Here is a 27874-nt window from a genome sequence, read left to right as displayed (position 1 = left end):
ATTCTGCAACCCACATCCCAGACCTGCGTCCTTCATCCTCAATCCTTCATCTGGAATCCTTCATCCTGCATTCCAGTGAATCATCCCAGCCCAGGATCTCAGTCCTGCATTCCAGAGCCACATCCCAGCACTGGACCCCAGTACTGCATCCTTCATCCCATATCCCGGTCCTGCATTCCAGTCCAGCATCCCAGTCCTACATTCCAATCCTTTGTCCGACATCCCAGTCCTGTACCCTTCATCCCATATCCCAGTCCTGCATCCTGCATGCCATTCCTGCATTTGTGATCCCATATCCCAGTCCTGCATTCCGTATCCTGCATCCTAATCCTGCATCCCAGCCCTGCCCGGCAGTCCCGTATCCTTCATCCTACACCCTAATCCTGCATTCCAACGCCGCATCCTCCATCCCACATGCCGGTTCTGCATTCCAATGCAGCATCCCAGCCCTGCATCCTTCCTTCCACACCCCAATCCTGCCCCCGAGCCCCGCATCCCGAGCACAAAGGCCGCACTACAGCTCCCGGCGTGCCCGGAGCGGGGATGCCGGCGGCGCTCCCGCCCGCGGGGTGCGGGTTCGCGGCTGCGGGAGCGCGCTCGGGGAGCGCGCACCAATCGCGGCTGCGGCCGCGCCCCGCCCCGGCCCGCCCCGCCCGCCCCATCCCCGCACCGGGCGGGGCGCAGCGGCCGCGCTGCCATGAGCGAGCGCCCGGCGGGGCCGCCCCGCCGCGCCCCGGCCGCCCGCGCCCCCCGCCCCGGCCCCGCCCGCTCCTCCCCGGCCCCGGCCCCGGCCTCGGCCCCGGGGATGCCGCGGGGGCGGCGCGGCTGAGCCCCCCAGCCCCGCTGCGCCGCCGGCCCCGCCCGCCGCCGCCATGGCCGGTAAGCCCCGCAGCGGCTGCGAGGCGCTCCGGGTGGTGGCCCGGTGCCGGCCCATGAGCCGGCGGGAGGAGGCGGCGGGATACGAGCGCGTCCTGGAGCTGGACGTGAAGCTGGGCCAGGTGAGCATCCGCAACCCCCGCGCCGCCCCCGGGGAGCTGCCCAAGACCTTCACCTTCGACGCCGTGTACGACGCCAGCTCCAAGCAGGCCGACCTCTACGATGAGACGGTGCGGCCGCTCATCGACTCGGTGCTGCAGGGCTTCAACGGCACCGTCTTCGCCTATGGCCAGACCGGCACCGGCAAGACCTACACCATGCAGGGCGCCTGGGCGGAGCCCGAGAAGCGCGGCATCATCCCCAGCGCCTTCGAGCACATCTTCACCCACATCTCCCGCTCGCAGAACCAGCAGTACCTGGTGAGGGCCTCGTACCTGGAGATCTACCAGGAGGAGATCAGGGACCTCCTCGCCAAGGACCAGAGCAAGAAGCTGGAGCTGAAGGAGAACCCCGAGACCGGGGTGTACATCAAGGACCTCTCCTCCTTCGTGACCAAGAACGTCAAGGAGATCGAGCACGTGATGAACCTGGGCAGCCAGACGCGCTCCGTGGGCAGCACCAACATGAACGAGCACAGCTCGCGCTCCCACGCCATCTTCCTGATCACCATCGAGTGCAGCGAGACGGGGCCGGACGGCGAGGAGCACATCCGCGTGGGCAAGCTCAACCTCGTGGACCTGGCCGGCAGCGAGCGCCAGAACAAAATGGGGGCCCACGGAGAGCGCCCCAAGGAAGCCTCCAAGATCAACCTCTCCCTCTCGGCCCTGGGCAACGTCATCTCGGCGCTGGTGGACGGCCGGAGCACGCACATCCCCTACCGGGACTCCAAGCTCACCCGCCTGCTGCAGGACTCCCTCGGCGGCAACGCCAAGACAATCATGGTGGCCACCTTGGGCCCGGCCTCGCACAGCTACGACGAGAGCCTCTCCACCCTCAGGTTCGCCAACAGGGCCAAGAACATCAAGAACAAGCCCCGGGTGAACGAGGACCCCAAGGACACCTTGCTGCGGGAGTTTCAGGAGGAGATCGTCCGGCTGAAGGCCCAGCTGGAGAAACGCGGGATGCTGGGCAAGAAGAGGAGGAGGAGCAGCCGGAGGAAGAAAGCAATGGATGGAGAGGGCACCGTGGACAATGAAGGGGAGGACGAGAACGAGGACGGCCTGGAGAAGACCATGGAGAATTACTTGAAGGAGCAGAAGGAGAGGCTGGAAGAGGAGAAAGCCGCTATCCAGGATGACCACAGCCTGGTGAGTGAGGAGAAGCAGAAGCTGCTCCAGGAGAAGGAGAAGATGATAGAGGACCTGCGGAAGGAGCAGGAGGCCACGGAGCTGCTGGCCATCAAGTACAAGGTTCGTGTTGCCACGCACGGTGACAAATGGGGCCGGGGCGCCTGCTGTGCCCCCAGCTCCTGGTGTGGAGTGGGAATGGATCCCGAGCAGGGAGCCTGGGGGACGTGCCCACCGCGGGTGCCCAGCAAGGGGGCCTCCCAAGCGAGGTGTCCAGGCAGGGTCCCCAAGGGCAGCCCCAGGCTCCGGCGTGGGGCTGGGCTGGGGTGGCCTGCGTGGGGACCTGCGTGGGAGCTGCAGGGGCTTGGGAGGGGGAGAGGGTCACTGGTGGCACGAGCGTGCTGTGCTCAGCCCTTGTCCCCTTCGGCACAACAAAGCAGCTTGTGTGGGAAGGGGGAGTGACGAGAGTGATGCTGCAGATTCGTCCCTGGTGGCCTCGGGAGTGAGCCCAGGGCTGGGGCTGGGGGCACGGTGCACCTGCCCCCACCTGCCCCCAGTTCTGTCCAGCCCCTGGCTCCCAGGGGGCTCTCTGGGGGCAGGGCCTGGCAGCTCTGCAGGGACCCCCATTCCCCCTCCCCACCCCCAAATCCTTCCTGGCACCCCAAGCCAGAGCAGGGTGGGTGGGGGCACCACCGCTGGCTCAGGGATGCTCAGGGGTTTGGTGCTGAGGGTGAGAGGGGCCACAGCAGCCCCAGCTGTGCCGGGGGTCTGGGGCTGCACTTCCCCCTGCCCCAGCCCTGCTCCTGTCCCCACTGAGCTGTGGTGACCACGGTGCCAGCAGTGGGGAGGGAGCCCCAGCCCCCTGACCCTCGGCATCACACTCAGCATGGCCCCTCTGGCACAGCCCCTCTGGCACCACGCTGGCCCGGATGTGAGGACTGGGCTGGAGCCCAGGCAGGGAGGGATCCCTCTCAGGGGGGGGACATGCCCGGGGTGCCAGGGCTGGGCAGGGGTGCTGACCCTCTTCCATGGCCAGGGTCGTGTTTGTTGCAGCCCTGGGGACACGTGGCCGTGCCCAGGGATGTGTGATCGTGCCCAGGGATGCGTGGCCGTGCCCGGATGCCTGCACAGAGACCGTGGGATCCCACTGGGGCGTGCCACTGGGGCAGAGCCGTGGGCTGCTGGCTGGCACAGCGGGTGTCCCGTGACGGGTGTCCCGTGACAAGTGTCCTGGCAGAGCAGGATGCCTGGCACAGGGGTCTCTGCAGCCATCCCCCCGTCGCTGTGGGGTGCAGGCTGTGGGGTGCAGGCTGTGGGGTGCAGGCTGGGCTGGCAGCTGTCCAGCACAGTCTCCCTGTCTGGCTCAGCAGGGCTGGCTCAGGGCCACTGTGTGTCCTGGAACTGCTGAGTAACAAGGCAGGGCCGGAGGCGAGATGACACCGTGTCCCTCTTGGTGGCCTTCGGTGGCCCCTCTGGCCGTGGGGGTACAGAACAGTGACAGCAGAGAGGTGTCACCTCAGCGAGCACAAAACCCCCCCCCGTGCCAGAGGGGCACGGCCTGCTGTGACACTCACCCCAGTGGGCACTGCCCGTGGGACGCTGCGGGGACACCGGGTGGCCTCACGGCGCTCCGACCATGGCAAAGGCAGCCGAGGTGACAGGGGGACGCGAGGTGCCCCCCACACCCACGGGTGGCACGCTGCGCCCCGTCTGGGCGTCACACTCGTGGGTGTGGGCTCTGCCTCTGCCACCCAGCTGGGACGTGTGGGGCATTGAGCTCGGAGAGGTGGGGTCAGCCTGCCCCAGCAGATGTGCGTTGGGCGCCCAGATGTGCTCCCGGGTGCCCAGATGTGTGCCCAGGCAGAGGGGCTGTGCCACAGGGGAGCTGGCTACGGCGTGTGGGTGCTTCCGAGGCCGTGCCAGCGGCTGAGGCCGAGGTCAGCGGGAGGGAAAGCGCTGGGAAGTTCTTTGGGTGCCGGAAATGAATTCCTGGGAGAGGCTTAGTGCTAAAGGAGATTGGGATTGGGATAAGGATTGGGAGTCTCTTCCTTAGAGGGAATGAATGCCCTGGCAGGGAGGAAACAGTGGCACCGAGAAACCTCTTGATGTGGCAGGGGGGAGCTCTGTGGGAGGGGATGGCAGCGGGACCATCGTCCCAGCACCCTCCTGGTCCCCTCCCTGCACCCCAGCGGGGTCCCCAGGGGACACTCAGCATCGAGGGGAGCAACTGGGACCAAGAACTGCGTTTGGAGGAGAAGGGCTGAGGGGCCCTTGGCACCCCAGTGCCCCCAGCCCTGCCAGGGGATGGCACAGGATCGGCTGGGGGGGCTGCCCTTGGGGGTGTCAGCCCCCAGCAGAACACCCAGCCTGGGACACCCATCCAAAGGGAGGAAGGAGGGATCCCCAGGGTGAGGGGGGCTGGCTGGGGCACCCATGAGGGGCTGTGTCCCCACAACACTGAATGGCTGTGAGGGTCTCACTGGGTGGAAAAGGTAGGAAGGCACAGCTGTGGGGGTGACCCCTGGGTGCTGGGGGCTGCTGGCACAGCTGTAGGGGTGACCCCTGGGTGCTGGGGGCTGCTGGCACAGCTGTGGGGGTGTCCCCTGGGTGCTGGGGGCTGCTGGCACAGCTGTAGGGTGTCCCCTGGGTGCTGGGGGCTGCTGGCACAGCTGTAGGGGTGTCCCCTGGGTGCTGGGGGCTGCTGGCACAGCTGTGGGGGTGTCCCCTGGGTGCTGGGGGCTGCTGGCACAGCTGTAGGGGTGTCCCCTGGCTTTCCCCAGAACCCACAGTGCACCCCCTGCATCTGGAAGGGGAAAAATGGGGGGGGAAAACCATGGAAATAGAGCCTTGCCCCAGGCAGCTGTCGGTGGGGACGGGGGCCACCGGTTTGCCAGAACCCCCTCCACTCTGTGCACAGCACCCCCATGGAGACCCCTGCCCCAGGGACGTGTGACAGCAGCACCATGACCAGCGTGGGTGCCCCCCGAGTGCTGGCACCACCCTTGGGGTGGCCTGGTGGCCCCCCTGCCCCTCAGGGCCATGGCCATGGCAGTGAGGGGGGGCCAGGCCCCCTGAGGAGCAGGGCCCCTGGATCTGGGGGGCCAGAGGGACCTCCAGGGCACGTGGCCGATGGGTGAGGTGGCCACGTGCTGGTGGCACAGGGGACACTTCAGAGAGGGTGGCCGAGCTGTGTCTGTGGCTGGGAAATCGATGTTTGTGTGTGGTGTCCTGGGGACATCTGGGTCCCCAGGGACAGAGGGCACTTACACACACAGGGTGTGCACACACACACGGTGTGCTTACACACGGTGTGCTTACACACACACACACACACCGAGTGCACTTATACACACAGGGTGTGCACACAGTGTGCTTACACATATGCTGTGTGCACACACACACACAGACAGAGTGCACTTATATATACAGAGGGTGTGCACACACACACAGTGCTTACACACACAGACAGAGGGCACTTATACACACAGGGTGTGCACACATGGTGTGCATGCACACGGTGTGCTTACACACACACACACAGAATGCACTTGTGCACAGACACACGGTGTGCTTACACACACACACAGAATGCACTTGTGCACACACACGGTGTGCTTACACACACACAGAGTGCACTTATACACACAGGGTGTGCACAGACACAGTGCTTACACACACAGACAGAGGGCACTTATACACACAGAGGGTGTGCACACACACACAGTGCTTACACACACAGACAGAGGGCACTTATACACACAGGGTGTGCACACATGGTGTGCATGCACACGGTGTGCTTACACACACACACACAGAATGCACTTGTGCACACACACGGTGTGCTTACACACACACACACACACACACACAGAGAATGCACTTGTGCACACACATGGTGTGCTTACACACATGGTCTGTGCACACACACACAAAGAGTCAGAGTGCACTTATACACACAGGGTGTGCTCACATGGTTTGCATACACACAGTGTGCTTACACACACACAGAGGGCACTTATACACACAGGGTGTGCACAGACACACGGTGTGCTTACACACGGTGTGCTTACACACACACACACAGAGCACTTATATACACAGGGTGTGCACAGACACACGGTGTGCTTACACACGGTGTGCTTACACACACACACACACACAGAGCACTTATATACACAGGGTGTGCACAGACACATGGTGTGCTTACACACGGTGTGCTTACACACACATACACACACAGAGCACTTATATACACAGGGTGTGCACAGACACATGGTGTGCTTACACACGGTGTGCTTACACACACACACAGAGTGCACTTGTGCACACACACGGTGCTTACACACAGTGTGCTTACACACACACGAGTGCACTTATACATGCAGTGTGCACACACACATGGTGTGCTTACACACGGTGTGCTTACACACACATACACACACCGAGTGCACTTATACACACAGGGTGTGCACACACATGCTGTGTGCACACACACACACAGACAGAGTGCACTTATATATACAGAGGGTGTGCACACACACACAGTGCTTACACACACAGAGGGCACTTATACGCACAGGGTGTGCACACATGGTGTGCATGCACACGGTGTGCTTACACACACACAGAATGCACTTGTGCACACACACGGTGTGCTTACACACACACACACAGAGGGCACTTATACACACAGGGTGTGCACAGACACACGGTGTGCTTACACACACACACACAGAGGGCACTTATACACACAGGGTGTGCACAGACACACGGTGTGCTTACACACACACATACAGACAGAGTGCACTTATACACACACGGTGTGCACACACATGGTGTGCTTACACACGGTGTGCTTACACACACACACAGAGAATGCACTTGTGCACACACACGGTGTGCTTACACACACACACACACACACAGAATGCACTTGTGCACACACACGGTGTGCTTACACACACACACACACACACACACAGAGAATGCACTTGTGCACACACACGGTGTGCTTACACACACACACACACAGAGAATGCACTTGTGCACACACACGGTGTGCTTACACACATGGTGTGTGCACACACACACAAAGAGTCAGAGTGCACTTATACACACAGGGTGTGCTCACATGGTTTGCATACACACAGTGTGCTCACACACACACAGAGGGCACTTATACACACAGGGTGTGCACACATGGTGTGCTTACACACGGTGTGCTTACACACACACAGAGTGCACTTATACACACAGGGTGTGCACACACACACGGTGTGCTTACACACATATACACACAAAGCACTCATACACACAGGGTGTGCACACACACAGTGCTTACACACACACAGTGTGCATACACACGGTGTGCTTACACACACACACACGAGTGCACTTATACACGCAGTGTGCACACACACAGTGTGCTTACACACGGTGTGCTTACACACACACAGAGTGCACTTATACACACAGGGTGTGCACACACACATACACAGTGTGCATAGACACACATACACACACATACAGACAGAGTGCACTTGTACACACAGTGTGCACACACACACGGTGTGCATATACACGGTGTGCTTACACACACATACACAGAGTGCACGTATACACACTGGGTGTACACACACACACAAACACAGACAGAGTACACACACACTCAGTGCACACACACACACGGTGTGCATACACACGGTGTGCTTACACACACATACATACACAGCGTGCACGTATACACACTGGGTGTGCACACACGGTGTCCACATACACACGGTGTGCACATACACACAGAGTGTGCACACACACACATACACACACACGTGGTGTGCACATACATCATGTGTATACACACACAGTGTGCGTACACACACACACAGAGTGTGCACATACATACACACATGTTACACACATACACGGTGTGCACATACACACAGAGTGCACACACACACACGTGGTGTGCACATACACACATAGTGTGCATACACACACAGTGTGCATACACACACACACACATAGAGTGTGCACACACATGGTATGCACATACAGACACACATGTTACACACACACACACACGGTGTGCACATGCACACAGAGTGCACACAAACACACACAGAGTGTGCACACACACATAGTGTGCATACACACACAGTGTGCATACACACACACACACATAGAGTGTGCACACACATGGTATGCACATACAGACACACATGTTACACACACACACACGGTGTGCACATACACACATACTGTGCATACACACACAGTGTGCACACACACACATGGTGTGCACATACAGACACACATGTTACACACATACACACACACATGGTGTGCACATACAGACACACATGTTACACACACACACACGGTGTGCACATACACACATACTGTGCATACACACACAGTGTGCACACACACACATGGTGTGCACATACAGACACACATGTTACACACATACACACACACGCACGGTGTACACATACAGACACACATGTTACACACATACACACACACGCACGGTGTACACAGACACAGACACCCGGTGCTCCCACACGTACCCATGTTTGTGTGAATGTGTTCAGCCTGGCACGGGATGTGCTTCCTGTGTGTGTGTATTTTGCATTTCTGTGTGCACAGCTTCTGTGTGTGTGTATTTGTGTGTGTTCATTTGTGTGTTTGTGTGTATTTCTCTGTGTGTTTGTGCATTTCTGTGTGCACAGCCCCTGTGAGTGTGTGTGTGTGCATTTCTCTGTGTGTTTATTTGTGTGTTTGTGCATTCCTGTGTGCACAGCCCCACTGCTCTGTGCACAGCCCCTGTGAGTGTGTGTGTGTTTCTGTGTGTGTTTATTTGTGTGTTTCTCCATTTCTGTGTGCACAGCCCCTGTGAGTGTGTGTGTGTTTCTATGTGTGTATTTCTGTGTGTTTGTGCATTCCTGTGTGCACAGCCCCATGCTCTGTGCACAGCCCCTGTGAGTGTGTATTTCTGTGTGTGTGTATTTCTGTGTGTATGTGTTTCTGTGTGTGTTTATTTCTGTGTGTATTTCTGTGTGTGTGTGTTTCTGTGTGTTTATTTGTGTGTTTGCATTCCTGTGCACAGCCCCATGCTCTGTGCACAGCCCCTGTGAGTGTGTATTTGTGTGTATTTCTCTGTGTGTTTGTGCATTCCTGTGCACAGCCCCATGCTCTGTGCACAGCCCCTGTGAGTGTGTATTTCTGTGTGTGTGTTTCTGTGTGTGTATTTCTGTGTGTTTGTGCATTCCTGTGTGCACAGCCCCACTGCTCTGTGCACAGCCCCTCTGTGTGTGTGTGTGTGTGTTTCTGTGTGTGTGTGCATTTCTGTGTGTGCATTTCTGTGTGTGTGTGTATTTCTGTGTGTATTTCTGTGTGTGTATTTCTGTGTGTGTATTTCTGTGTGTGTGTGTTTCTGTGTGTGTGTATTTCTGTGTGTTTGTGCATTCCTGTGTGCACAGCCCCATGCTCTGTGCACAGCCCCTGTGAGTGTGTGTGTGTGTTTTTCTGTGTATTTCTCTGTGTGTGTATTTCTGTGTGTGTATTTCTGTGTGTGTGTGTTTCTGTGTGTGTATTTCTGTGTGTTTGTGCATTTCTCTGCACACAGCCCCATGCTCTGTGCACAGCCCCTGTGAGAGTGTGTGTGTGTGAGTGTGTTTCTGTGTGTGCATTTCTGTGTGTTTGTGCATTCCTGTGTGCACAGCCCCATGCTCTGTGCACAGCCCCTGTAAGTGTGTGTATGTGCATTTCTGTATTTCTGTGTGTTTGTGCATTCCTGTGTGCACAGCCCCTGTGAGTGTGTATTTGTGTGTATTTCTCTGTGTGTTTGTGCATTCCTGTGTGCACAGCCCCTGTGAGTGTGTATTTGTGTGTATTTCTCTGTGTGTTTGTGCATTCCTGTGTGCACAGCCCCTGTGAGTGTGTATTTGTGTGTATTTCTCTGTGTGTTTGTGCATTCCTGTGTGCACAGCCCCTGTGAGTGTGTATTTGTGTGTATTTCTCTGTGTGTTTGTGCATTCCTGTGTGCACAGCCCCTGTGAGTGTGTATTTGTGTGTATTTCTCTGTGTGTTTGTGCATTCCTGTGCGCACAGCCCCATGCTCTGTGCACAGCCCCTGTGAGTGTGTATTTCTGTGTGTGTGCATTTCTGTGTGTGTTTGTGCATTCCTGTGTGCACAGCCCCGTTTCTGGGCCCAGAGGCCGGGCCGCAGCTGCCGCCCATCCCTGCACATCCCTGCAATCCCAGCTGTGCGGAAGGAAGCGAGCTGGGAGCAGCCCGGGCTTGTGGCCAGTGGCCCCATGGAGGGGACACATCACCCACCCTCCCCAGCCTGTGCTGCTGTGCCCGTGGTGCTGAGCCAGCCCCGGGCTGCTGGCTGTCCATGGAATCGTGGAACTGTGGGGAAAGCCCTGCAAGGGTCACCCAGCCCAACCATCCCAGCACTGCCCCCTGACCCCAAGTGCCACGTCCACAGGGCTGTGAAATCCCTCCAGGGATGGGGAGTCCACCCCTGCGTGGGCAGGACAGCCCTTTCCAGGTGGGAATTGTTCCCAATATCCGATCTAATCGTGCACAGCCTCCTCCACGACAGCAGGGCTCCGAGCAGAGGGGCACTGAACGCTCCCACCTCCCTGAGAGCAGGGCTGGGGACAGGGATCAGGGATGGGGACAGGGATTGGGGATAGGAACAGGGATCAAGGGATGGGGACAGGGATCAGGGATGGGGACAGGGATCGGGGATGGGGACAGGGATTGGGGATGGGGACAGGGATCAGGGATGGGGACAGGGATCAAGGGATGGGGACAGGGATCAGGGATGGGGACAGGGATTGGGGATGGGGACAGGGATCAAGGGATGGGGACAGGGATCAAGGGATGGGGACAGGGATCAGGAATGGGGACAGGGATCAGGGCTGGGGACAGGAATCTGGGGATGGGGACAGGGATTGGGGATAGGAACAGGGATTGGGGATAGGAACAGGGATCAGGGATGGAGGTGACCATCAGGGATAGGGACAGGGATCAGGGATGGGGACAGGGACTGGGGATGGGGACAGGGATCAGGGATGGGGACAGGGATCAGGGATGGGAACAGGGATCAGGGGTGGGGACAGGGGTCAGGAATGGGGACAGGGATCAGGAATGGGGACAGGGGTCAGGGATAGGAACAGGGATCAGGGATGGAGGTGACCATCAGGGATGGGGACAGGGATCAGAGATGGGGACAGGGATTGGGAATGGGGACAGGGATCAGGGCTGGGGACAGAGATTGGGGATGGGGACAGGGATCAGGGATGGGGACAGGGATCAGGGCTGGGGACAGAGATTGGGGATGGGGACAGGGATCAGGGATGGGGACAGGGATCAGGAATGGGGACAGGTATCATGAATGGGGACAGGGATCGGGGGTGGTGACAAGGATCAGGAATGGGGACAGGGATCAGGGCTGGGGACAGAGATTGGGGATGGGGACAGGGATCGGGGATGGGGACAGGGATCAGGAATGGGGACAGGTATCATGAATGGGGACAGGGATCGGGGGTGGTGACAAGGATCAGGGATGGGGACAGGGATTCGGGCTGGGGACAGAGATTGGGGATGGGGACAGGGATCAGGGATGGGGACAGAGATCAGGAGTGGGGACAGGGATCAGGGATGGAGCTGAGCTCAGGAGCTCAGAGCAGGGTTGGGGGCTCAGGGATAGGGACAGGGATCAGGGATGAGGACAGGGATCAGGGATGGGGGGATGGGGGTGACCACCAGGGATCAGGGCTGGGGACAGGGATCAGGGATGAGGACAGGGATGAGGGCTGGGGGTCACCACCCAGTCCAGTGAGGGTGGCGTGAGGCAAAGCCCGTGGATGGGGGTGGGGATCCCAGCCCTGACCCCCTGCCCTGACCCCCCGTCCCCTCCAGGCCATGGAGAGCAAGCTGCTCATCGGGGGCAGGACCATCGTGGACCACACCAACGAGCAGCAGAAGATGCTGGAGCTGAGGCGGCAGGAGATCGCTGAGCAGGTACCAGAGGGTGACAGGACTGTCCCGGGGCCACTCCCCGTGCCCGCCCCGGTTCCAACCGTGTCCCTGCCCCTCAGAAACGCCGGGAACGCGAGATGCAGCAGGAGATGCTGCTGAGGGACGAGGAGACCATGGAGCTGCGCGAGACCTACACGTCCCTGCAGCAGGAGGTGGAGATCAAAACCAAGAAGCTCAAGAAGGTGAGGGCGTGGCGGGTGGGGACAGGGACGGGGAATGAGCAGGTCCCTCCCCAGGGCAGGGCTGAGGTGCTGCTCCCCCTCCCAGCTCTACGCCAAGCTGCAGGCTGTGAAGGCTGAGATCCAGGACCAGCACGACGAGTACATCCGCGTGCGCCAGGACCTGGAGGAGGCCCAGAACGAGCAGACGCGGGAGCTGAAGCTCAAGTAGGTGTTCCTGAGGGGCTTGGGGGTCCCCTGGCCCGGGTGGCCCTGAAGAACTGGGTGTGCAGAGCAGGGTGGGGGGCTCAGAGCAGGGCTGGGGGGCTCAGAGCAGGGCTCAGGAGCTCAGAGCAGGATGGGGTGCTCAGAGCAGGGCTCAGGACAGGATTGGGGTGCTCCAAGCAGGAGCTGAGGGGCTCAGAGCAGGTTTGAGGGGTGCTCAGAGCAGGGCTCAGGGCAGGATTGGGGTGCTCCAAGCAGGAGCTGAGGGGCTCAGAGCAGGTTTGAGGGGTTCAGAGCAGGGCTGGGCTGCTCAGAGCAGGGTTGGGGAGTTCAGAGCTGGGCTCAGGGCAGGGTTGGGGTGCTCCAAGCAGGAGCTGGGGGACTCAGAGCAGGTCTGGGGTGCTCAGAGCAGGGCTCAGGGCAGGATTGGGGTGCTCCAAGCAGGAGCTGGGGGACTCAGAGCAGGTTTGAGGGGTTCAGAGCAGGGCTGGGCTGCTCAGAGCAGGGTTGGGGAGTTCAGAGCTGGGCTCAGGGCAGGGTTGGGGTGCTCCAAGCAGGAGCTGGGGGACTCAGAGCAGGTCTGGGGTGCTCAGAGCAGGGCTCAGGGTAGGATTGGGGTGCTCCAAGCAGGAGCTGGGGGACTCAGAGCAGGTCTGGGGTGCTCAGAGCAGGGCTCAGGGTAGGATTGGGGTGCTCCGAGCAGGAGCTGGGGGACTCAGAGCAGAGTGGGGGGCTTAGAGCAGGACTCAAGAGCAGGGTTGGGGTACTCAGAGCAGGGCTCAGGAGCTCAGAGCAGGGCTGGGGGGCTCAGAGCAGGGTTGAGGGGTTCAGAGCAGGGCTCAGGAGCTCAGCAGGGTTGATATGCTTAGAGCAGGGCTCAGAGCAGGTCTGGGGTGCTCAGAGCAGGGCTCAGGGTAGGATTGGGGTGCTCAGAGCAGAGCTGAGGGGCTCAGAGTAGGGTTGAGGGGTTCAGAGCAGGGCTCATGAGCTCAGAGCAGGGTTGATGTGCTCAGAGCCGGGCTTGGGCTCAGGGCAAGGTTGGAGTGCTCAGAGCAGGGCTGGGCTGCTCAGAGTAGGGCTGGGGGGTTCAGAGCAGGGCTCGGGGCAGGGTTGGAGTGCTCAGAGCAGGGCTGGGGTACTCAGAGCAGAGCTGAGGGGCTCAGAGCAGGGTTGGAGGGTTCAGAGCAGGGCTCAGGAGCTCAGAGCAGGGTTGATGTGCTCAGAGCTGGGCTCAGGGCAGGGTTGGAGTGCTCAGAGCAGGGTTGAGGGGTTCAGAGCAGGGCTCAGGAGCTCAGCAGGGTTGATGTGCTTAGAGCAGGGCTCAGAGCAGGTCTGGGGTGCTCAGAGCAGGTCTGGGGTGCTCAGAGCAGGGTTCAGGGTAGGATTGGGGTGCTCCGAGCAGGAGCTGAGGGGCTCAGAGCAGGTTTGAGGGGTTCAGAGCAGGGCTCAGGAGCTCAGAGCAGGGTTGATGTGCTCAGAGCAGGGCTCAGAGCAGGGCTCAGAGCACAGCTGGGGTACTCAGAGCAGGGTTGGGGTGCTCAGAGCAGGGCTGGGGTACTCAGAGCAGAGCTGAGGGGCTCAGAGCAGGGTTGGAGGGTTCAGAGCAGGGCTCAGGAGCTCAGAGCAGGGTTGGGGAGTTCAGAGCAGGGCTCAGGGCAGGGTTGGAGTGCTCAGAGCAGGGCTGGGGTACTCAGAGCAGAGCTGAGGGGCTCAGAGCAGGGTTGATGTGCTCAGAGCAGGGCTCACAGCAGGGCTTGGCTGCTCAGAGCAGGGCTGGGGGGCTGAGAGGCTCAGAGTAGGTGCAGAACTGGAGGGATTGACCCCACCCAGAGCCAGGGACAGCCAAGCCCAGCCACCAGTGGTGGCACAAGCTGTGGCCACTGGGAGCTGCGTGAGCAGCACAGGGGGCGTCCAAGAGTTGCCGAGAAAGGGGAAAAACCAGAAAATGTTCCAGCAGAAACCCTGGCTGTGGCTGAACCTGGGGGGTGGCCGGGGGCGAGTGACCCCCGAGGGCACCTGGTGACCTGCTCTGTCCCCACACCGTCCTCAGAGGGACAGCAGCTCTGGGGACTCGGGGTGACCCCACCTCCCTGGAGCTCCGGGCTGGCTCCCTGGCAGAGTTTTCCCTCCGGGAGCCTCCCACAGCTGCAGCTGCTGCTCCTCCGCCCCCGGGGGTTTGTTCTCACTTTCAAACGCTTCTCTTTCAGCGTCTGTAACCCCCCCCCCCCAGCTATTTACAAGCACTGCAGCGTTGGCAGGGTGAAACAGTTTCACTACAAACAGAATTCCATCTCCAGCTTTGCCCCCTTCTCTCCTCCGAAGTGCTTCTGACTGGAAGCCACAGCTCACTGATGCAACTCGTTGTCTCAAACCAGTTCTTGACAGCTGCTCGACTTGCCCAAAAAACACAGGGGAAAAGATTTCCTCTGGGGTCCACTTGGCACTGTTGAGCTTCCCTTGATTTTCAGGCCGGGCAGCGGGGGAGCAGACGTGGGAGGAGAGGAGGGAAGGGTCCTGCTCCTGCCTGGAGCCCCAGAGCTCGCGGGCTCCTCTCTGATGCCTGTCCTCTCCTGCCTCTCCCCTCTCCGTGGCTGCATCTGCTGCTTCAACCTCTCCCCTTCCATCACGTTTTCATCCTCCGGATGTTTCTTCTCCCTGCCGTGTCTCCTTCTCTTCCTGCCTTTCCTCTCCCTTTCCCACCTGTTTTCTGTCTCCTGTCACATTAACCCCATCCTCTCCTGCTCCTTCCCCGTCGCTCCTGCTCCGTCCCTCAGGTACTTGATCATCGAGAACTTCATCCCTCCCGAGGAGAAGAACAAGATCATGAACCGCCTGTACTTCGACGGCGATGAGGACCAGTGGAAATTCCAGCCGCTGGTTCCCACCGGAGGGTACGTCCCTGTGTCCCCGTCCCTGTCCCCAGGGCACTGTCCCTGTCCCTGCCGACGCACGCGAGCGGCCCCAGGGCTGGGAGACTCCTGTAGGTGCCCAAGGGTGGGAATCCCCTCCAAGCCCAGCCCCGTGGAAGGGTCATCCTTCCCTGGCTGATGCAGCTCCGTGGGGCGCGGCGCTGTCGGGTCACGTCCTGCTCCGTGTGCTCCAGGAACAGCTCCCAGATGAAGAGGCGCCCGACCTCGGCCGTGGGCTACAAGAGGCCCATCAGCCAGTACGCCCGAGTGGCCATGGCCAGGAGATCCCACCCCCGCTTCCGGGTACGGCACAGGACACCGGGGTGGGCAAGGGGTGGGAGGCTGTTGGGTAAATGGGGTGGATGGATGATGGACATGGAGGGATGGACATGGATGGATGATGGATGGATGGATGGATGGATGGATGGATGGATGATGGATGGATGGATGATGGATGGATGGAGATGGATGGATGATGGATGATGGATGGATGATGGATGGATGGATGGATGGATGGATGATGGATGGATGGATGATGGATGGATGGATGGATGATGGATGATGGATGGATGGATGATAGATGGATGATGGATGGATGGATGATGGATGGATGGATGGATGGATGATGGATGGGTGGATGGATGGACATGGATGTATGATGGATGGATGGATGATGGATGATGGATGGATGGATAATGGATGATGGATGATGGATGATGGATGGATGGATGGATGGATGGATGGATGGATGGATGGATGGATGATGGATGGAGATGGATGGATGGATGGATGGATGATGGATGGATGGATGGATGATGGATGGATGGATGATGGATGGGTGGATGGATGGACATGGATGTATGATGGATGGATGGATGATGGGTGGATGATGGATGATGGATGGATGGATGGATGGGTGGACATGGAGGGATGGATGGACATGGATGGATGATGGATGGATGGATGGAGATGGATGGATGATGGATGGATGATGGATGATGGATGATGGATGGAGATGGATGGATGGATGGATGATGGATGGATGGATGGATGGATGGATGGATGGATGGATGATGGATGGAGATGGATGGATGGATGGATGGATGGATGGATGGATGATGGATGGATGGATGGATGGATGGATGATGGATGGATGGAGATGGATGGATGGATGGATGGATGGATGGATGGATGGATGGATGGATGATGGATGGATGGATAATGGATGGATGGATGGATGATGGATGGATGGATGGATGGATGGATGGATGGATGATGGATGGATGGATAATGGATGGATGGATGGATGATGGATGGATGGATGGATGGATGGATGGATGGATGGATGGATGATGGATGGATGATGGATGGATGATGGATGATGGATGGATGGATGGATGATGGATGGATGGATGGATGGATGGATGGAGATGGATGGATGATGGATGATGGATGGATGATGGATGGATGGATGGATGGATGGATGGATGATGGATGATGGATGGATGGACATGGATGGATGATGGATGGATGGATGGACATGGATGGATGGGTGGACATGGAGGGATGGAGGGATGGATGGCTGATGGATGGATGGATGGATGTGGATGGGTAGGGATGGATGGATGGATGGATCCATGGATGGATGGATGGATGGATCCATGGATGGATGTGTGGGTGGATGTCAATGAAGGTGTGGATGGGTGGGTGTATGGATGGAGGTGATTGGAGAGCTAGAGGTGGATGGATGAAGGCAGATGGTGACTGAATGGGTGGAGGGATGGATAACGCTGGGAGAGAAGATGGAGTAAACAGGCTCACGAGGATCTGGGGTACACCAATTCAAGCTCCCAGCTTTATCCTCCCATCTCCAGTCCTGGAGCTCCTGGCTGTCCTGCCATTGGAGCGGACAGGGCTGCTCAGCCCTGGGACAGGCTGGGAGAGCCAGAGCAGAGCCTTGAGCCCACAGCCCAGCGCCAGGGCAGCCAGGAGAGGATCCCAGTCCCCCGGCAGCGCGGGTCACCAGAGCTGGAGCCGTGTTCTCCCCACGGTGACTCCTGTGTTGGCTGTCCCTGTGCCCTGGGCAGGCTGAGAACATCATGTTCCTGGAGCTGGACCTGTCGCCCCCGGCCATCTTTGAGTTTGAGCGCAGCAGGGACCCAGCGGAGCAGGACCCTCGGGCGCTGCACCTGGAGAGGCTGATGCACCTGGACAGCCTCCTGGAGCGGCCAGCGGCCTCCCGCGTGCGCAAGTCCCGCTCCTGGTGAGTGACAGCGGCGCGGGGACACGGCCAGGACGTTCTGTGGGGGACACGGGGGGGCCTGGGGCAGGCAGAGCTGGAAAGGCCCCGTCCCATCGGGGCTGAGCCTGCCCGTGAGCTGCTGGCTCTGGTCAGAGGTTGAAATGCTGCTGAGGCTGTGCTAGGGAACAGCATCGTGTGCAGCTCTGAGCAGGAGGGACGTGGAGCTGCTGGAGAGAGCCCAGAGGAGCTCCGGAGCTGCTCCAGGGCTGGAGCCAGGCTGGGAGAGCTGGGGCTGCTCACCTGGAGAGGAGAAGGATCCAGGCAGAGCTCAGAGCCCCTGGCAGGGCCTGAAGGGGCTCCAGGAGAGCTGCAGAGGGACTGGGGACAAGGCCTGAAGGGACAGGAGCCAGGGAATGGCTCCCAGTGCCAGAGGGCAGGGCTGGATGGGAGATTGGGAATTAGGAATATTCCCTGTGAGGGTGGGCAGGCCCTGGCACGGAGTGCCCAGAGCAGCTGTGGCTGCCCCTGGATCCCTGGCAGTGCCCTAGGACAGGTTGGACACTGGGGCTGGGAGCAGCTGGGACAGTGGGAGGTGTCCCTGCCATGGCAGGGGTGGCACTGGATGAATTGTAAGATCTCCCCAACCCAAACCATTCCATGATTCCATGATACCCCTATATCCCAGACCCAAGGTATCCTCCCACCCAGCAAGGGTTGCCCTTTGGTGCTGCCTGCACATCAAAGGACCAGGAAAAGGGCTGGATTTTGGGGAGGGTGGGAAGGCACGGCAGGGCAGCAGCCCCTGAGTGTCTCTGTGTCCCCAGGTGCCAGACGCCGCGGTCGCTGCCGTCCTCCACCACCCACGTGTCCCTGGCCTCCAGCTCCCCGTGTGCCGCCCCTCTGCCGGGCCAGGAGTGACCGCCTGGACGCCTCGTCCCGGACTGAGCCCCCGAGGGCCGAGGGGGACCCGGCCCAGCGGCCCCAGCTCATCCTTGTCCTCAGCTACTTTGTTGTGTGTTTGTGCGAGACACGGAACGGCCCCGGGCCAGGGCGGCTGCCCCTCCCTCCCTCCTCCCCTCCCTCCCTCCCTCCCTCCGCCCCCCTGATCCGGATCTGTCACTTTATTTATTTAACCTATTTATTTATGGAGCGGGTGACGCGCGGAGGCAGGATTTGTGCTCGGACTGATGGACGTCCAGGCTGGCAGTGGGCACCGTGCTGACCCACCCAGCTCCCAGCCCTCCCCACACCGCCCTGGCACAGGGCTGGGCACGGGGACACCACCAGGACCCTGCTCCATCCAGGCAGGAGGAGCACGGGTCCCTCTCCAGGGGTTTTGGCAGAAGCTGAGGCTGCCCTGGCCCCTGGTGCTGGCTTTGCTCTGCTGGATCCCCGGGAATTTGGAGATTTCTGCGTGGATTGGGAGACTCTGTGGTGGCGGTGCCTTGTCAGAGTCCCCCAGCGGGACTCCCCAGCCTGCATCAGCTCTGGTGGCAGCAGGGACGCCTCAGCGACTGTGGGCACAGCTGGCACTGCAGGAGCACCAGCTCCATCCACAGGGCTTGCAGAGTCACCAGAGCAAGTCACCCAAAGCCCAGGGCTTTGTCCAGCTGTGCCACGCTCTGGGGACACTCTGGGGACACTCTGGAGCCAGCCCCACCGAGGCTCCCGACGCCCGACCGCGGGTGTGCAGCTCCTGACAACAGCCAGAGGTGGAATTCTCCACCCCCTTCCAACACCCTGCAGGGACACGCCCGGCCTGGGAGCAGCACTGCCTGGGAGCTCCGGGCTGACAGAGGCTCCATCCGCAGTGGAGACATGTGGGACGAGGAGGTGACACCCAGGGCAGCGACGGCAGCGCTGTCCCCTGGACAATGGCACATGGGGATCACCTCTGTCACCTCCTGGTGGGTGTGGAATGGTGATGGGTAAGAGGGGGAAGCCCCGAGGACGGTGGGGATTGAATCCTGCCCCAGCAGCTGCAGGGACGGCGCTCGGTGCTCCTGCGGGACACGGCTTTCGGGTGAGGGAAGCTGGTGGAGACCCGTGCTGGCAGTGCCAGGCCAGCAGCTGTGCTGTCCCTTGGGCTGGTGGAGGTGGGGACATCCCTGTGCTTGATGAGATCCCTGTGGATGAGGGAGCGACCCCTGGCTCTCCTGGGTCAGCAAAGGGCCGGACAGGGAGGGCAGGTCGGAGAGGATTGCAGGTGGGGAATGTCCTCTGGCAGCAAAGAGAATTCCTTCACAGGGTGGATGAGGTTGGAAGGGACCCTGGAGCTCATCCAGTCCCTGGAGCACGTTACTCAGGGATGTGTCCAGGTGGGTTTGGAATCTCCCCAGGTGGGAAGGAGACTCCAGCACTGTTCTGGGCAGGCTGCTCTTTGCTGTTGGACTGGTCCCTGCTCCCCTCGCTGGCTCCTGCACTCAGGACAGGGGTGAGGGAAGGCAAGGGAGCGAGGCACGGACCTGGATTGGGAACATCCAGAGGGAACCAGGAGCTGTGCCGAGCTCAGAGCCGGGCAGGTCCCTCAGCAGCCGTGTCCCATCCACACGTGGCTGTGCTGGGCCATCCACTGCCCTTCCAGCTGGCCCCAACACATCCCTGCACTGCCACAGGGGATCTTCTCCCCTTCCATGTAACATTGCCCTGCCTCCAGCTCTCCATCATTGCCCTCTGCCCCACCCTTCCTTTCCCATCTGTGCCCCATCACACCCTGTGTCCCTCCAAAACCTTTGTCCCCTTCTCCCCCATCCTGGCGCCTGCCTCGGGGGCACCTTGGCAGGCTGTAGCTCGCTCCGAGGACCGAGCTCCCTCCTCTGGCAGCAGCCAGGTCCAGGCTGTGCTCAGCCTGGCAGGAGGGAGCAGGGGAAGGTATTGGAGGAGTGACAGCCGGGTCCCTTCCATGGTGTGGGGTCAGGTCTGGCCACAGCGTGTCCCAGGGCATCCCCCAGAGCGAGCCGGCCCCATGAAACCATCCAAGGCCAGGCTGGACAGAGCTGGGAGCAGCCTGGGACAGTGGAAGTGTCCCTGCCCAGGGCAGGGGTGGCACTGGATGGGCTTTAAATCCCTTCCAGCCCAAACCAGCCTGTGATTCCCTGATTCTGTGGAACACAGCAGTTGGGAGAGCTGGTTCGTTATTTAATTTCCTGGAAAGCATCTGGGAGTTGGGGTCAGGAAGCACAGACTTAGAATGAGGAGAAGCTTGGGGGGCCTGCAGGAATAGAATTTCCTCCCTTCCCTGTTTTCTAGCAATCCCAGTTCCCTTTCAGTGGATCAGCAGCTCCTGGAGCCCCAAAGTGATGAACCAGTGACCTTCTCTGGCCTCCCTTCTCAGCCAGGGTGTGGGAAACAACTCAGGAGCTGAGGGTGCCTGTGCCCAGGGAAGGGTGGCTGTGCCCAGGAAGGGTGGCTGTGGTCACAGTGGGATCCTGGAAGCCCTTCCAGCAGGGCTGTGGTCACAGTGGGATCCTGGAAGCCCTTCCAGCAGGGCTGTGGTCACAGAGGGATCCTGGAAGCCCTTCCAGCAGAGCTGTGATCACAGAGGGATCCTGGAAGCCCTTCCAGCAGAGCTGTGATCACAGTGGGATCCTCTGGAAGCCTTTCCAGCAGGGCTGTGATCATGGAGAGATCCTGGAAGCCCTTCCAGCAGAGCTGTGGTCACAGAGGGATCCTGGAAGCCCTTCTAGCAGGGCTGTGGTCACAGAGGGATCCTGGAAGCCCTTCCAGCAGAGCTGTGATCACAGAGGGATCCTGGAAGCCCTTCCAGCAGAGCTGTGGTCATGGAGGGATCCTGGAAGCCTTTCCAGCAGAGCTGTGGTCACAGTGGGATCCTGGAAGCCTTTCCAGCAGGGCTGTGATCACAGAGGGATCCTGGAAGCCCTTCCAGCAGAGCTGTGGTCACAGTGGGATCCTCTGGAAGCCCTTCCAGCAGAGCTGTGATCACAGAGGGATCCTGGAAGCCTTTCCAGCAGGGCTGTGATCACAGAGGGATCCTCTGGAAGCCCTTCCAGCAGAGCTGTGATCACAGTGGGATCCTGGAAGCACTTCCAGCAGGGCTGTGATCACAGTGGGATCCTGGAAGCCCTTCCAGCAGGGCTGTGATCATGGAGAGATCCTGGAAGCCTTTCCAGCAGAGCTGTGATCACAGAGGGATCCTCTGGAAGCCTTTCCAGCAGAGCTGTGATCACTGAGAGATCCTGGAAGCCCTTCCAGCAGAGCTGTGATCACAGTGGGATTCTGGAAGCCCTTCCAGCAGAGCTGTGATCACTGAGAGATCCTGGAAGCCCTTCCAGCAGAGCTGTGATCACAGAGGGATCCTGGAAGCTCTTCCAGCAGAGCTGTGATCACAGTGGGATCCTCTGGAAGCCCTTCTAGCAGGGCTGTGATCACAGAGGGATCCTGGAAGCCCTTCCAGCAGAGCTGTGATCACGGAGGAATCCTGGAAACCTTTCCAGCAGAGCTGTGATCACAGAGGGATCCTCTGGAAGCTCTTCCAGCAGAGCTGTGATCACGGAGGGATCCTGGAAGCCTTTCCAGCAGAGCTGTGGTCACAGTGGGATCCTGGAAGCCCTTCCAGCAGAGCTGTGATCATGGAGAGATCCTGGAAGCCCTTCCAGCAGAGCTGTGATCACAGAGGGATCCTGGAAGCCCTTCCAGCAGGGCTGTGGTCACGGAGAGATCCTCTGGAAGCAGAGCACAGGACGGGGTGGGAGCTGCCATCGCAGGGGATGGGATGAGGCACTTCCAGCATCCAAGGGCCGCTCCGGAGCCTCCCGAGCCCTCCCTCCACCGGCGGCGCTCGCAGGAGCTGTCCCAGCACACAGCGGCAGGGCGGGGAGCGCTCGGGCTGTCCGTCGGTGGCGTTCGGTGTCCGTGTGTCCCGGCGGGGCTGTTCCTCGGGGCCAGGGGCTGGGCCGGGGCTTCCTTTTGTTGTTGTTGAACTGTTCTTTTGGGGTTCAGGTTTGGCCGTTTTTCCGCGGGGAGGGGGGTGCGGGTCTGTTCCGGGTTCATGGACAAGGTGAGGGCCTCGATTAGGACCAAATTTTCGTGCCTGTTGCTCTGGTGATTTATTTAGAAATCAAAAGTTTACTGTCTGGTGGCCCATCCTTGTCACTCTATACATAGGAATATACAGGACATATTATAAATATATATATATTATACATAGTGTCTGGAGAGAGGCCGTTCCTGGCGGGATGGACACTCCTCACTGTGCTGTAATGTAGCTCCGACCCCGCGCTGGGAGCGCCCTCCAGGATGGCAAGGACACAATAAAGGAATGAGCATCGCTGCCAGCGCCTCCGCAGCCTCCTTCGCCCGGCCCGGGGCTGGCAGCGGCCTCGGCAGCAGCTGGCACTGCAGGAAGGAGGAAGCGAGGCTTCCTTCCCTCGGCGTTTCTGCCCAGGTGTCTGTTCCGTGAGAGATGGAGCGAGGCCAGGCAGCTCCGGCTCAGGGACACGGACACTGGGAAGGGCCCCGGCACAGCCTGGGGCGTCACACGGGCACAGCGGGGCTGGGAAAGGGGAGATGGGAAACGAGATGGGAAAGGGGAGAGGGGAAACGTGCTGGGAAAGGGGAGATGGGAAACGAGCTGGGAAAGGGGAGATGTGAAAGGGAGAGATGGAAAGGGAGAGATGGGAAACGAGCTGGGAAAGGGGAGAGGGGAAACGAGATGGGAAAGGGGAGAGGGGAAACGAGCTGGGGAAAGGGGAGATGGGAAAGGGAGAGATGGAAAGGGAGAGATGGGAAACGAGATGGGAAAGGGGAGATGGGAAAGGGAGAGATGGAAAGGGAGAGATGGGAAACGAGCTGGGAAAGGGGAGAGGGGAAACGAGCTGGGAAAGGGGAGAGGGGAAAGGGAGAGATGGAAAGGGGGAGTTGGAAAAGGGAGAGATGGAAAAGGGAGAGATGGAAAGGGGGAGATGGAAAAGGGAGAGATGGAAAAGGGGGAGATGGAAAAGGAGAGAAGGAAAAAGGGGGAGCTGGAAAAGGAGAGAAGGAAAAAGGGGGAGCTGGAAAAGGAGAGAAGGAAAAAGAGGAGCTGGAAAAGGGAGAGCTGGAAAAGGGAGAGATGGAAAAGGGGAGATGGGAAAGGGGAGATGGGAAAGGGAGAGATGGAAAGGGGGGAGATGGAAAGGGGGGAGATGGAAAGGGGGATTTGGAAAAGGGAGAGATGGAAAAGGGGGAGATGGAAAAGGAGAGAAGGAAAAAGGGGGAGCTGGAAAAGGAGAGAAGGGAAAAGGGGGAGCTGGAAATGGAGAGAAGGAAAAAGAGGAGCTGGAAAAGGGGGAGATGGAAAAGGGGAGATGGAAAAGGGGAGATGGGAAAGGGAGAGATGGAAAGGGGGAGTTGGAAAAGGGAGAGATGGAAAGGGGGAGGTGGAAAGGGGGAGGTGGAAAAGGGAGAGATGGAAAAGGGGAGCTAGAAAAGGGGAACTGGAAAAGGGGGAGCTGTAAAAGGGGGCGATGGAAAAGGGGGAACTAGAAAGGGAAAGATGGAAAAGGGGGAGCTGGAAAAGGGGAGCTGGAAAAGGGGAGCTGGAAAAGGGGAACTGGAAAAGGGGGAGATGGAAAAGGGGAACTGGAAAAGGGGGAGATGGAAAAGGGGTCTGGAAAAGGGGGAGATGGAAAAGGGCTCTGGAAAAGGGGAGCTGGCCAGGAGCCCCCCCCCAGGCCCCAGTGAGGGAAGGCAGTTCTTGCACAGGGAGGAGAGAAGAGCCTGGGGATAAAAGCAGAAATAAGATGAAACAGGGACATCTGCAGCCCACAGGGAGAGCAAGGGAGGAGCAGGGACATCCAGGTGCATCCAAGCTGCTCTGGAACAGGAGCTGGTGGGGCCTCGCTGCCTCAGGAGCTGCAGTTTGGAGAGGGGAAGGGCCAGGTCATCTCCAAGGGCTGCTGCATTTTTCCCCTTGGCATTGCAAATGGAGAAATCCCCATGGCTTAGGCATTAAAGCAGCTCTAAGAAAACATTGTAAAGGGATGGGATGGGATGGGATGGGATGGGATGGGATGGGATGGGATGGGATGGGATGGGATGGGATGGGATGGAAAGGACCTCAGAGCCCATCCAGTGCCACCCCTACCATGACAGGGACACTGCCACTGTCCCAGTTTGCTCCCAGCCCCAGTGTCCAGCCTGGCCTTGGGCACTGCCAGGGATCCAGGGGCAGCCACAGCTGCTCTGGGCACCTGTGCCAGGGCCTGCCCACCCTCACAGGGAACAATTCCTAATTCCCAATATTCCACCCATCCCTGCCCCCCAGCAGTTTAATTCCCAGCTCTGAGGTTGTCCACAGCAGAGGGAGTTAAAAGCCCTGTGGATGTGGCACTTGGGGACAAGGGTCACTGGTGGCCTTGGCAGTGGTGGGGGCGTGGTTGGGCTCAGTGGTCTCCCAGGGCTTTTCCAGCCCAAAGGAGTCCGTGATCCCAGGCACGCAGAGATTTGTTCTGTTTCTCATGGAAAAGGTCACTTTGATCAGGTGAGTCACAATAAATGCCACTGAAAAGGGACTGAGGTAAGAAAAGATGAAAGGTCCCTCAAAGGCACTGGATGTCCCCAAATCGCCGGGTCAGATTGAACCCATGCAGAGGGGATTTGGTAAAGTGGCCTCAGAGCTGCCAGTGAGGGGTCTGAGATCTCACAGAGAAGTGCCCAAACAGGAACAGGATAAACATGAGGAGTGTTTATCCTCATGTTTTAAAGGCATTTAAAATGGGGAAAGGGGAACTTGAGGGGTTCTCTGCTCAATTTAACTTCGCCTCCTGAAAGGACTAAACGGATCAACAAAATCCACCCAAAAATCCAGACAGGGAACATGTGAAGGTAACAACCAACATGGGCTGGTCCAAAGTGAATCCCATCAAATCCCACCACAGCAGCTCCATGCTCAGCTGGAATACAAGACCCTGCAGATGTGAGGGGAACAATGTGGGATAGAATGAGGGATTTTGGTGAAACTCTGACACCCTCCCTGAGGAGAGGCCCAAGTGGAGTCAACAATGGGAGTTTTCCAAGAGAAACAGGTCATGGGGAGGCAGAGACAAATGGGATTTGTTCTCCTTCAGCCCAGCGCTCCTGTGGATTTTCCTGCTGGGGAAAGCCCTGCTTTCCAACCAGGAATGGGAGCATTTGTGATGGTTTTTAAAAATCAGCAGGAATTATGTGAAAATGTGAAGGAAGCAGGGTGATTTCCACCTGGGAACACTGTGGAGAGCAGAGGTCATGGTCTGCCAATACCAGAAATGCAGTGCAAGAGGAAGGGATTATCCCATTGCTGCTCCCAAGGGGAGAGAGGACAAGAACTCCTGCTCCTGAAGCATAGCAGGGAATATCTAGATGGGAATTTGGGACACCAAATTCCCCGAGGCTGGCACTGGAAGACACAGTGCTGCTCCAGGGGAGGTTTTAAGGGACTGATGGCACCAAGACCCTGCAGGGCACAGGATGGTGGGACAGGACCTGGCCATCCCTCCCAGTCCTGCTTCCCGTGGGTCTGTGATTTGAAGTGACAGCCTGTGAGCACGAGGTCCCTGAGGAGCAGTGACAGATCAGAGCATGGCCACTGTCAGGAGCTCTGTGCAGCCAAAGGGCTCCAGAGATCAGGCATGGAAAGCCAAGAAAGGGAATTTTCCACACCAAGTGGAGGTGCCAAAGCCATTGTGAAATGCCAGCTTTGGCCAAGCTCACAGTACAGCCCGTGGGGACAGAGGGTGAGCTCGGGCAGGTAAAAATGCTCCAATCACCAACAGTTCTGCAGTGTCTGGTTCGCAGTGGGGCTGTTGGGCTCAGCTGCTGGGCTGGGCTAGTGGCCAGGAGTGGTTCCTGGGTCCCTGCTGTCCCTCCCAGCTCCTGGAGGAGCGCCTGCAGCGTGCCTGGATGGCCTTGGCTCCTGCAGCCATGAATATTGATGGCTCCAGCTCATAAAATTTGCAAGGCAGGGAATACCCAGGGGGGTCTGGGCCTGCAGCCCATCCTGGGCTGGTTTGTGGTGTTTGCTCTTTCCTCAGGGCCACATTGGCTTCTCCCAAACATCTGCTGTGGTTCCAATGCTGGGGACATTCCCTGGATGCAGCAGGGAGGGGAATCACCTCAGATCCAAGAGCTCTTTGTTTCCCTGGAAGAACCTCCCCTTGCAGTCCTACACAACACCACAGTTTTTATGAGAATATTGAACCAGGTTATAGGAATATGATTGAAGGGTTATGTCCTATCTGCTGACAGTTCAGAAAAAAATGTAGTTTTTTATTGAAATCTAGAAAATTTAGGATAAATTCACTATAACCATTTTTGTTTGTTTATTAGTACAATTCATAGTACTTTTTCTGCCATGAATCTCAAATTTACACCTCAGGGTGCCCAGAGAAGCTGTGCCTGGCAGTGTCCAAGGCCAGCCTGGATGGAGCTTGGTTTAGGTTGGATATTGTGAAAGGATCTTCCCCCAGAGGGTGCTGGCACTGCCCAGATCCCCAGGGAATGGGCACGGCCCCCAGGCTGCCAGAGCTCCAGGAGGGTTTGGACAGCGCTGCCAGGGATGCCCAGGGTGGGATCTGGGGGGGTCTGGGCAGGGCCAGGGGCTTCACTGGATGATCCCTTTGGGTCCCTCCCAGCTCAGGATATTCCATGATTCCTGTTGCTAAAGCAGTGCTAAAGCTTATTATCATAACTTCAAAGTGCTCTGGGATTTATTGGTTATACAGAATTCCTGAAGGGCCAAATGTTTTCACTCCTGAGTGGTTTTCAAAGCACGAGGGGAGCCACAGCCACCAGGAATGTTCCGTGTGCACTTCCCAAGAGAGAAGCTGTGTGGGAAGCCTTTGGTGCAGAGAGGGTTTGGGGATTATTTGGGGGTTTTTTTGTTGTTCCCTGATGCTCTCATGACACCCTGTGGGCTTCCCCCTGTACTGCTGCAGCTGCACAAACAGCCAAGAATTCCACTCCCCAATGGCTCTTTGCTTCTGTCCCTACATTTTTCTCAGTGACTTTTCCTCCAGGCTGTACCTCAGTCTTTAATGGCTTTCAGCAAGGGAATCTGGCCACTGATGTGGCTGCCCTGGATCCCTGGCAGTGCCCAAGGCCAGGCTGGATGGGGCTGGGAGCACCTGGGACAGTCCCTGCCCATGG

At 58.8% G+C, this 27874-nt stretch overlaps 1 protein-coding gene across 2 annotated transcripts; it reads left to right on the top strand.

The window, feature by feature from the left end:
- The first annotated feature begins 818 nt into the window (after positions 1 to 818).
- KIF3C (kinesin family member 3C) lies at positions 819 to 23043 on the top strand. 2 transcript variants are annotated; one of them, XR_008441025.1, is made up of 9 exons: positions 819 to 2285; positions 12099 to 12200; positions 12278 to 12400; positions 12486 to 12604; positions 15376 to 15492; positions 15705 to 15813; positions 17598 to 17773; positions 18577 to 22457; positions 22920 to 23043. XR_008441025.1 is itself a non-coding variant. In XM_054002143.1 (8 exons), the coding sequence occupies exons 1-8, from the start codon at positions 873 to 875 to the stop codon at positions 18668 to 18670; spliced, it is 2253 nt and encodes a 750-aa protein (XP_053858118.1). In that variant the 5' UTR covers positions 819 to 872; the 3' UTR covers positions 18671 to 23043. The 2 variants fall into 2 exon arrangements, 1 of the variants encoding a protein (XP_053858118.1); XM_054002143.1 differs by having other exon boundaries at positions 18577 to 23043.
- The last annotated feature ends 4831 nt before the right edge of the window (positions 23044 to 27874 follow it).

The sequence above is a fragment of the Vidua macroura genome, chromosome 35 (genome assembly GCF_024509145.1).
Source record: "Vidua macroura isolate BioBank_ID:100142 chromosome 35, ASM2450914v1, whole genome shotgun sequence".
Classification (NCBI taxonomy): Eukaryota; Metazoa; Chordata; class Aves; order Passeriformes; family Viduidae; genus Vidua; species Vidua macroura.
The sequence above is the reverse complement of the archived record's forward strand: the minus strand, read 5'-3'. Positions and strand labels throughout refer to the sequence as shown.